The 11,920-nt window shown below is 40.2% G+C and overlaps 1 protein-coding gene across 1 annotated transcript in view; it reads left to right on the forward strand.

The window, feature by feature from the left end:
• LOC311119871 (uncharacterized protein) overlaps positions 1-10,406 on the forward strand; it is a gene marked incomplete at its 3' end in the record, with an annotated part of 19,218 nt that extends 8,812 nt beyond the window's left edge. The window contains exons 2-4 of the mRNA XM_084194523.1: positions 6,452-6,617; positions 7,863-8,456; positions 10,399-10,406. Of these exons, the coding sequence (XP_084050649.1) occupies positions 6,452-6,617; positions 7,863-8,456; positions 10,399-10,406 (768 nt within the window). The remainder of the gene's footprint in view (positions 1-6,451; positions 6,618-7,862; positions 8,457-10,398) is intronic.
• Positions 10,407-11,920: the final 1,514 nt, after the last annotated feature.

Raw genomic sequence — 11,920 nt, forward strand, 5'->3', positions numbered from 1 at the left:
AGCCGAAGAACACCATCCCAACCGTGAAGCACGGGGGTGGCAGCATCATGCTGTGGTTGCTGCAGGAGGGACTGGTGCACTTCACAAAATAGATGGCATCACGAGGAAGGAAAATTATGTGGATATATTGAAGCAACATCTCAAGACATCAGTCAGGAAGTTAAAGCTTGGTCGCAAATGGGTCTTCCAAATGGACAATGACCCCAAGCATACTTCCAAAGTTGTGGCAAAATGGCTTAAGGACAACAAAGTCAAGGTATTGAAGTGGCCATCACAAAGCCCTGACCTCAATCCTATAGAAAATGTGTGGGCAGAACTGAAAAAGCATGTGCGAGCAAGGAGGCCTACAAACCTGACTCAGTTACACCAGCTCTGTCAGGAGGAATGGGTCAAAATTCACCCAACTTATTGTGGGAAGCTTGTGGAAGGCTACCTTAAACGTTTGACCCAAGTTAAACTATTTAAAAGCAATGCTACCAAATACTAATTGAGTGTATGTAAACTTCTGACCCACTGGGAATGTGATGAAAGAAACAAAAGCTGAAATAAATGATTCTCTACTATTATTCTGACATTTCACATTCTTAAAATAAAGTGGTGATCCTAGCTGACCTAAAACAGGGAATTTTTACTAGGATTAAATGTCAGGAATTGTGAAAAACAGAGTTTAAATCTATTTCGCTAAGGTGTATGTAAACTTCCAACTTCAACTGTATCTGCTAGGCACGTGACGCCACCTGGGTCAGAAGGCAGGGAAGGATAAAAGTAGTTGAGTGTCATCCGCATAACAATGATAAGAGAGACAATGTGAGGGTATGACGGAGCCGAGTGACTTGGTGTAGAGAGAGAAGAGGAGCCCTGGGGGACACCAGTTGTGGGAGTATGTGGTGGAGACACATATCCTCTCCACGTCACCTGGTAGGAGCGGCCTTCCAATTAATAATAATATGCCATTTAGCAGACGCTTTTATCCAAAGCGACTTACAGTCATGCGTGCATACATTTTTGTGTATGGGTGGTCCCGGGGATCGAACCCACTACCTTGGCGTTACAAGCGCCGTGCTCTACCAGCTGAGCTACAGAGGATGGCTAATTAGGATGCAATCCAAGAGTGTGCAGAGCCTGAGATGCCCAGCCCTGAGAGGGTGGAGAGGAGGATCCTGGAGAGAGAAAGCGAGCGAGAGAAATGGAGTGAAAGTGAATAAATTATATTTTGTATTCATGTTCTCTACTCTAGTGTGTTTGACTGAACAACACCCTTTACATGTGACTATATTCATGATAACACTACTTATTGCACCTTAATGCTTTATCATTCACCAATGTTTTACCTGCAGCACTGCTCCAGAGGTGTCAGGATAAAGGGTTCATCTTTAGAGTGGCCTCCAAACCTGTAGTATGCATAAAGACATTGTCAATGTTACAATCAACTAATGTTAGTTAGCTAGCATTCGAGGGCTGACTGTTCTCAAATATTTGTGCAGTGTAAAAATAAAATGTTGATAATTGGTGTAATCTGACTACTGCAGTAAGCTACTGCTTGTCCATGTGCTCGCTCGCTAACAGCAAGAAACCCAGACGAGAGAAACGTGAAAGCATCCAGGCAGCAGAGATGAGCTTGTCATTAGCTCGCTAATCTTGTCTTTGATTTGTCTAGAAACAATATCTGATAAGGGCTGTGATAGTACTATTTCCCAGACAGCCATAAATAAATGGAATTTCCATCACGTCATCAAACCTCCATTTTAGTTGAAAATGAAATATCATGAAATTAATTTATAACACATTTCTTATGCAGTTGCAGTTGTACATGAACTTGTATTGAATATTATTTTAAGTGGTTTTCCTAATATTAATAATTCAACATGACGCCTGAATGTATAAACTTGCCTTTGTTACAGCTGAAAACATTTATTTATCATGGAAAATAAGTTATTTCCACCCAAACTTCTTGTGAGATTATGATAACAACCATAGGGAAATCATATCTAAAACAAATCAATCAATGTAAATTATACTTAATATTGATGTCTTTTTATACAGGATTTGTTATTGTCTTTTATATTGTGAGCTGCATGGGATTGGGAGGATGAGGACATTCCATGTATTTATTTCTGTCACTGGTGGGTGCCAGAAGGTATGCGGGCCAGGAAGGATGGGATGCCACTGGTGCTAATCTTAGAAGGAGTACGTCATGGAATATACTGACTAGGGTGCAACACTATACCATATAGGGGGATGCTATTGTAGGTGATGAGTGACACTCAATAATGGTTGGCAACTGTTGGATGGAATTAGCTTGCAAAGCTGTATATAAACTGATATATTTTGTATGCCTTTCATTCAAATGACAATAGGCTACTTACGTACCGCTTGTCATGTGAATCCGGTACTGTAATATTAAATACTTTGTACCAACTCTCCATCTAAGTGTTTAACTATTCTCTTGCATCCTGAATTCCTCTACCAGAAAACACATCATAACAATACTAATTTACCTCAAAAATATGGGTGTGGCGGAAATTACAAGGTGTGGTGGAAATGACATCTATGTAAAAATAAACGTATGAAAATATGTTATTTCAAACATTTTGAACAACAACCATTTAATTAATTCATATAAGACAACGTAAGATTCCAAAAGTAGCCGATGGGCAGAGCTCAAGGAAGTAGGCCAGTGTTTTTGAGAGATGGGCCCAGATAGCAGAGGGGTCATGCCATGAGAGATGGGCCCAGATAGCAGAGGGGTCATGCCATGAGAGATGGGCCCAGATAGCAGAGGGGTCATGCCATGAGAGATGGGCCCAGATAGCAGAGGGGTCATGCCATGAGAGATGGGCCCAGATAGCAGAGGGGTCATGCCATGAGAGATGGGCCCAGATAGCAGAGGGGTCATGCCATGAGAGATGGGCCCAGATAGCAGAGGGGTCATGCCATGAGAGATGGGCCCAGATAGCAGAGGGGTCATGCCATGAGAGATGGGCCCAGATAGCAGAGGGGTCATGCCATGAGAGATGGGCCCAGATAGCAGAGGGGTCATGCCACATAGAAGAGCTCAGTGAGCAAAGGGAAACTGTATCATTTGTGGTATATCCAACACCGGTGTGGAGGGTCACCTGCTTGTGAGAATCACTAAAGTGAACGGCCTGGATTTCACTGGTGTATTTACACAGGTAGTTATCTGCAAAGTCAATATGCACGATGATATCCTCTTTCTGCAGATTCTCTTTTAATTCTCTCAGTTTGGAGTATTGGTGTCGAATGTTGTACACGTGTTTCCCCAACTTCTCTTTCAATCCTTTGGAGAAGTCCACCAGTACAATCTGCAGTGTGCCACACATATTTTATTTTACTGTCAAATGTACAGTGAACTTCTTCTCCATGTTACTCTCTTTGTTTTTCTATTGTCTCTCTCCAGCTTTGTTTTCCCACTCAAACCACCATGTCTGCTCACCAGCATCAGTCAGATGTTTTAAGCTCCTTTGTTTTCCCACTCAAACCACCATGTCTGCTCCATGTCAGATGTTTAAGCTCTTTTGCCTGGCAAAGTGTGCACTCTCTGTACGTGCACTCTTTCTTCAGGTTCTCACAGCACAAAGACTCAATAAAGGTTCTCAATGTTGCTGCAGCTGATCACTTTGTGATACTGTAGTTTGTCCGCCATGAACTGGAGGTTAGTGTGGGTTTTGCAGAGTCATGTGTCCCTATCCTGGACTGTTGGCTTGACAAGCCAAAAGGGAAGTTTTTTGCAGAATTCATAGTAAGCCATTTTAATCTCTGAATATTCCCTCTTAAACTTCTGATAAAGGTTCTGAATTGTGCCATTCAAGAAGCACTTTTTCTTCTTGTTCCTCGTTAGTGAGTCCTTTTTCCATGTTGTTGCTTTACTGTTGTCATCACGTTCATAGAATCTAGTGATTTTTCTCTTCTGTGGCTGTGCTAATTCTGTTACACTGCTTTTTTCCTGGAGTATTGAAGACTTGTTGGCCTGCTTTCATTTGCCTTCATTGCTTTTGCTGAAAATCAAAAATGCTCTGTTTGCGGCTTTGACCAGGCATTTATTGAGCATTTATTTTTTGAAGTCACTTGTTTGTCTTTGGCACTGTGCATTTTTTGATACTTGTGCTTTAACTCTGCAATGATGGCATTTTGAAACAATAACATTCTTCAAGTTATTTTCAACTTGTGCACACCTTGGAGCCTTTTCTAGATGAAATTAATTTAAAACATGATTAAATAAGCCTGAAATAAAATAAAATAAAAACTAATAACATGGATTTGTGTAATTTCCACTACGTTCTGTCATTTCCACCACAGTTAAGTTTGTGATGGAAAATGACAGGCTGCTTAGCATTCTTTGCCTATTATTACAGCTTGCATATAGTTTACACTAAATACATAAAGTATACCATTTTATTCAAAATTCTACCACAAATTAAAGAAATTATAACCTGTTTGGAAATGACTGACAATAGAAAATATTCTCTACACAAGCAATATTTACCTCGATTTTTCTTCAACTTCTGGACATCACATCTGGAACAAAATGTCCACTGCAGCCATGTGCTTCAGTGTCACAATACGTTTCCATGGTAACTAAATTAACATTCTCTAGAAAAAAAACGTTATTAATGAGGAATTTGCCCTTAGTGGTGGAAATGACACCACTACCAAAGGATAGGTATATTTTGATATTTAAGTAGATAACATTATATAATGTGTAATTATTGTTTTCTCATAGAAAAACGTAGTAGAAGCTCAAAAGTCTGGGTCAGGGACAAGGACAATACAGTGAAGTTGAGGTATAAAATTCATCTGAAAAGTAGCTAATATACTTGATAGAGAGGTGTTAAAAAAATCTGGGATGATTGTAGTGTGAACCTCACATATAAAGAATAATACAAAAAAATATTTACAAAATTACATCCAAAAGATTGACCCTGAGGACATAGAAGTGCCTGTAGTTGCAGAAGCACCCATACATAGACAGAAGGGGGTTAGTTATAAATACAGTATATTTGTCTGTAGCTTAGTTTAGAAGAAAGACTTTGTTAATAAATAAAAACAATTGAGAATTACTTGTGAATTAGGTTTGATGCACCCGTTGCAATAAATATATTGTATAAATATCTCTTTGTCCTATTATAGCATCCATTATAGCAGCAGCAAAAAAACGGGACCAGTAATTCCCAGAAACCCCCGCACGAGAGTTAGCTGTTGAGATGTAACCGCTTTGCGCATGTGTTCCAAGTGGCTGTCAGGTAAAAGTAGGTGATAGCAGACAACAGGATTCTTAGTGAAAATGGGTGTTGTTGAACGTTTTCTTGACTTTACTCAACTTTTATAGATCACGTAAAATGTTATCCAGGAACTTTCTGAAGTAAGATTAGGCTACATGAGATGTTTATTTGTCCTAACTTTATTCAGTTTTGATATTTAAAAATATGTTTGATTGCTCTTGTCTAGGGGCGCATCAGTTGCAGCCTTGAGACTGGAATTCTCTCCTGGCAACCCCCTAATCCTTATCTGAACATTGTGACAACAAAGTAACTGTACTGTAGCCTACACATTTAAAGTCTTAGTAAGAAACGCTCAAGAAACAATAGCTTCCACGATGGATTCGGTAAGTCTGGTTTCCTTTTAACAGCATAGGTCTGCTGTGTTGTATGAAATGTCTAGCCCAAGTTTATATTATCTGTGATCCTCCACATTCCTGTGTTCGGTTTAAATGGCTGGACAAAAAAAACAACGGTACAACTTGTTAGGATTTATTTTCCTTCAACAAAGGAACCTACTATTATATCATGTTTTGGAATCTCTCATAATACCTAATTATCTCTCGTTACTCTGAAAGTGTGCACTGATTTGAAAACAAGATTATCCATTATACTGTGCCTTGCAAAAGTATTCATTCCCCTTGGCGTTTTTCCTATTTTGTTGCATTACAACCTGTAATTTAAATGGATTTTTATTTGGATTTCATGTGATGGACATACACAAAATAGTCCAAATTGGGGAAGTGAAATGAAAAACATAGCTTGTTTCAAAAACATAAATAACGGAAAAGTGGTATGTGCATATGTATTCACCCCCTTTGCTATGAAGCCCCTAAATAAGATGGGTTTCCAGCATGTCACGTGACCTACTTTTATCAGTACACTCGTAACAACCTAATCATTATGAAACCTATATTCGATCAAATAAGCCTCAAGTCGCCTCTTCCTCTTTTTTGAAAGGAAATGACTGGTATAAGAAATATGGTGGAAACTCTGACTAGCCCATGCCTCCACCAACCCAATGCTATTAGATTTGTGGGAAGTAGTGAATGATTGAACATTTGAGGAAAAATTAGATATTCTAAGGATAGACCCAAATCAATCAGAGGTGTAGACTAAATTAATCAAATATTTGGTTTAATGATGAACTGTTTAATATTTATTGTGGCCAACAGGACAAAGCTAGCCCGTTCCCCTCCACCCTCCCGGAGTCCCCAGGTCAAACGCCTCCCGGTACCGCTTTACTGCTGGGTCTGGTCGACTGCAGGAAAACACCGGGGCAGAGTGGAACTGAGAGAGGAGGAGGAGAAGAGAAGAAAGATGGAGATTTGATTTCATTAAGTAAGAACCATGGTGTGTAGATTACACTACAGTCTGCTTCTGTAACAATAGTGGAGGTGCATAAAGATGGCGGCCCGCATGTACTTACCACAAATTCTTGTTTTGCTAAGTTCACTGTATTGTACATTGCTCTCCTTTACTGTTTTTTTGGTATGGTCATTAGCACAGTAAACATGTTCCCAATTTTCAATGACATCATATCAGAAGTCTGCCATCTTTATGCACTTTAGTCATTAATTGATTAATCATATATTGATGAGAAAATCTGGGTAGTTCCACCCATTTTTAAAAGTGTAACATGGTATTAAAAGAAAAAAACGAATTATCATTTGGTCATAAAGAGCACATGTTCAACTTCATAAACATGTTTTCCAATCTCAAGACATTGAATAAAACTATTACTATACTAAGTGCTATGTGCCAAATAAAGTGACATGGTTGAACGTAACAGGGGACTGCTGAAAACAACAAAGCCAGTGCATTACATGGGTGAAATAGTCCTTTAAATCTGCCATAAAACCGCTTGTGACAGAGGCAATGAAAGGTTGTTTTGAATGCAATCTTCACAAAAAAATGTACTTGTTAAAAGATTTCTAGCATGTCTATGTATGGGTGAAAGGGTTGACTTGCTCAGTTTTCCACAACAAAACAGCATAACATTTACAAAGATTAGGACCAGCTCACCTGCTTTTACTCTATGATTTGACTATTAGATGTTCAATATTTCTTTTGCAAACATATTTTTTAAGGAATAGTTTCAGCTAACAAAATAACTAGGGCTTTACAATGAGTGTTTACATGCACACTCATAATTTGACATTAAACTAGTTATGGCCGTAGGCTGAGAATGGCATTAGTCATGTAAACACCTTACTCTGCTTATCTTAATTGGCTTAAGGTGACAATCGAAGCAACGCTGTTAAAAACACCTGCTTTTCTGAGCAATCTTTAGAATTATTAGGACACGTAAACGCCTTAATCAGATTCATGTAGGCATATTTAATCTGTGCATGTGCTAGCACGAGCAGCGCAAACTTCCTTCTTTTGCACGAGTGCAGTGAGTTTGGAAAAAGTGAAAGTATGCATCTTATAAATAGTTTACATGTCCGAATTCGGAAACAAATATGCTTCTTAGAAATAATGTAGTCGCTGTAGTAGTACGTTTATTTTGATTGGCATTTATCAAAGTCCCATCAGGTAGCCTGATTTCAGATGTCCATGCTATTCAATATCTTTGTTTCTCAGGGGACAGCCCTAACCATTGCTCTCTCAGTGGGAAGGGCTTATCATCTGGGGAGGCTCAACAACAACACGATTCTGACAAGACGTCTCTCCAGAAGAGTCACTCCAGATCAGAACGTCTCACTAAACACAAGCAGAGACTTATAGGGAAGAAACCTCCCCACCGCTGCTCTGGCTGTGGGAAGAGTTTTTCTAAACAGACGGAATTGATGATTCACGAGCGGATTCACACTGGAAAGAAGCCTTATAGCTGTGATCAGTGTGGGAAGAGCTTCAATCAAACAGCACACCTGACTATACACCAACGCATACACACAGGAGAGAAGCCTTATAGCTGTGATCAGTGTGGGAAGAGCTTCAATCAATCGGGAGACCTGAGAACACACCAACGCCTACACACAGGAGAGAAGCCTTATAGCTGTGATCAGTGTGGGAAGAGCTTCAATCAATCAGGAGCCATGAGAACACACCAACGCATACACACAGGAGAGAAGCCTTATAGCTGTGATCAGTGTGGGAAGAGCTTCAATCATTCAGGATACCTGATTACACACCAACGCATACAAACAGGAGAGAAGCCATATAGCTGTGATCAGTGTGGGAAGAGCTTCAATCATTCAGGATCCCTGATTACACACCAACGCATACACACAGGAGAGAAGCCTTATAGCTGTGATCAGTGTGGGAAGAGTTTCAATCATTCAGGATCCCTGATTACACACCAACGCATTCACACAGGAGAGAAGCCTTATAGCTGTGATCAGTGTGGGAAGAGCTTCAATTATTTAGGATCCCTGATTAAACACCAGCGCATACACACAGGAGAGAAGCCTTATAGCTGTGATCAGTGTGGGAAGAGCTTCAATCAATCAGGATCCCTGATTACACACCAGCGCATACACACAGGAGAGAAGCCTTATAGCTGTGATCAGTGTGGGAAGAGCTTCAATCATTCAGGATCCCTGATTACACACCAACGCACACACCCAGAAGAGAAGCCTTATAGCTGTGATCAGTGTGGGAAGAGCTTCACTCAATCAGGATCCCTGACTACACACCAACTCATACACACAGGAGAGAAGCCTTATAGCTGTTATCAGTGTGGGAAGAGCTTCAGGAAATCAGGAAACCTGACTGTACACCAGCGCATACATACAGGAGAGAAGCCTTATAGCTGTGATCAGTGTGGGAAGAGCTTCAATCGTTCAGGAGACCTGACTACACACCAACGCATACACACAGGAGAGAAGCCTTATAGCTGTGATCAGTGTGGGACGAGCTTCAAATATTCAGGATCCCTGACTACACACCAACGCATACACACAGGAGAGAAGCCTTATAGCTGTGATCAGTGTGGGAAGAGCTTCAATCGTTCACTATCCCTGACTACACACCAACGCATACACACAGGAGAGAAGCCTTATAGCTGTGATCAGTGTGGGAAGAGCTTCAATTGTTCACTATACCTGACTACACACCAACGCATACACACAGGAGAGAAGCCATATAACTGTGATCAGTGTGGGAAGAGCTTCAATCAATCAGGAGCCCTGACTATACACAAACGCATACACACAGGAGAGAAGCCTTATAGCTGTGATCAGTGTGGGAGGAGCTTCAATCATTCACTATCCCTGACTACACACCAATACATACACACAGGAGAGAAGCCTTATAACTGTGATCAGTGTGGGAAGAGCTTTAATCAATCAGTACACCTGATTACACACCAACGCATACACACAGGAGAGAAGCCTTATAGCTGTGATCAGTGTGGGAAGAGCTTCAATCATTCAGGATCCCTGACTACACACCAACGCATACACACAGGAGAGAAGCCTTATAGCTGTGATCAGTGTGGGAAGAGCTTCAGTCATTCAGGATCCCTGATTAAACACCAACGCATACACACAGGAGAGAAGCCTTATAGCTGTGATCAGTGTGGGAAGAGCTTCAATCAATCAGGAGCCCTGACTATACACAAACGCATACACACAGGAGAGAAGCCTTATAGCTGTGATCAGTGTGGGAAGAGCTTCAATCAATCAGTACACCTGACTATACACCAACGCATACACACCGGAGAGAAGCCTTATAGCTGTGATCAGTGTGGGAAGAGCTTCAATCATTCAGGATCCCTGACTGCACACCAACGCATACACACAGGAGAGAAGCCTTATAGCTGTGATCAGTGTGGGAAGAGCTTCAATCATTCAGGATCCCTGACTGCACACCAACGCATACACACAGGAGAGAAGCCTTTATAGCTGTGATCAGTGTGGGAAGAGCTTCAATCGTTCACTATCCCTGACTACACACCAACGCATACACACAGGAGAGAAGCCTTGTAGCTGTGATCAGTGTGGGAAGAGTTTCAGGAATTCAGGAGACCTGACAACACACCAGCTCACACACACTGGAGAGAAACCTTACTCCTGTCTATGTGGGAAGATCTTTGCTCATTCAGGGTCTCTGAAAAAACACCAGAAAGAACAAACATGTCGTCTTTTATCTCCCTCATCTCCTGCTCTGGTTCCAGATCCCTAAATAAAGTCTGAATACCATGATAACCTGTGTAGCATAATATGTAGCTCTGGATCCATTTGTATCAAGTGTCTCTTAGTAGGAGTGCTGTGTGTGTGTGTGTGTGTGTGTGTGTGTGTGTGTGTGTGTGTGTGTGTGTGTGTGTGTGCTGGGGTGTGGAGTATTCAGAGCTGTATCTTATTTAATTAACTCCTATTATCCATTAAATAATTGTATAATGTAGAATAATGTTTCAACAATACTATGTGTATTCAATAGATCAATCAATTCAATCCATTATCTGTCAACAACTGCTGATTATCACATTCATTCTGTTTTTTAAATCTATAATAATAATCTATTTTTTATAAGGAGCATAGGCCTCTTGTATAATTAGTTTTCTCCTAAGATATGTTCACATATTTATTGTAAAACCCTTCACCAGGTTTTAGTGTAGCTGATGGGACATACGGAAGTACAGAAGCCATAGGACTATTAGTGTGTTCAATTTATGTTTTTGCATTTATTTTAACATATTTTAATAGGGATATCTTTACACTTTCATTATTTTATGTTAAGTGTGCTCCAAAAAGATGTTCACACATTTTTATTGTGAAGCGAATGATGTGTTGGTTGTTAGGAAGAGGCATCATGGGGGCAGGAAGCCAGCTCTGCCCATCAGTACTTATAGGTCATGTCAACCACAGACCTCACACTCTTCTGTTTTCTCACAGCCAGTAAGGTCTCCTACCAAACTGCACTCTCTTCACTCTGGAAATACACTTGATAATATCTTATACCTTACCATTCTACTTTTTATTGGTGATTTGGTACGACGAACGCATGCCTGCATGTAAATCTTATTGTAAAACATACATCTGGAATGTGGTTTCATGTTTTCTTGTTTTGTTTTACATTGCTGATTGCATATTCATTTTTAAATGTCATTTTTAAGTGTTTATGTAGAAGAGACCAGGATATGTTGTTGCCCTGTGTCTCAACACTCAATGTTATAGTCATGGTCCTGAGAATAAAACCGGTTTAATACAATCAACAGAGAAACACCTGTCTTACATTGCTACACATCTGTTATAATAAGTGCTTTTTCCTGCTTAATTGAAGTATCAGGTGTAGTTATTCACCAGTTATAAAGTTTGTTGTCTGTCTTTGTTTTTAAGGCTGCAGGGAGGGAGATGCATCAATATCCTTGAACATCTGGACTCAAATAATACTCTGTTCCAAGTTGCTGCCAGGTAAAAGTAGACGATAGCAGATAACAGGATTCTTAGTGAAAGGGATGTTGTTGAACATTTTGTTGACTTTACTCGACTTTTATAGATCATGGAAAATCGTATCCAGGAACTTTCTGAAATAAGATTAGCCTACGTGAGATGTGAGACGTTGTGTTGCCATAACATAATTCAGTTTTGGTATTTAAATAGATGTTTGATTGTTCAAGTCTAGGTGTGCATCAGTTGCAGCCTTTAGACTGGAATTCTCTCCCGGCAACCGCCTAATCCTTATCTGAACACTACAAC

The sequence above is a fragment of the Coregonus lavaretus genome (genome assembly GCF_964263955.1).
Source record: "Coregonus lavaretus genome assembly, contig: HAP1_SCAFFOLD_55, whole genome shotgun sequence".
Lineage (NCBI taxonomy): Eukaryota > Metazoa > Chordata > Actinopteri > Salmoniformes > Salmonidae > Coregonus > Coregonus lavaretus.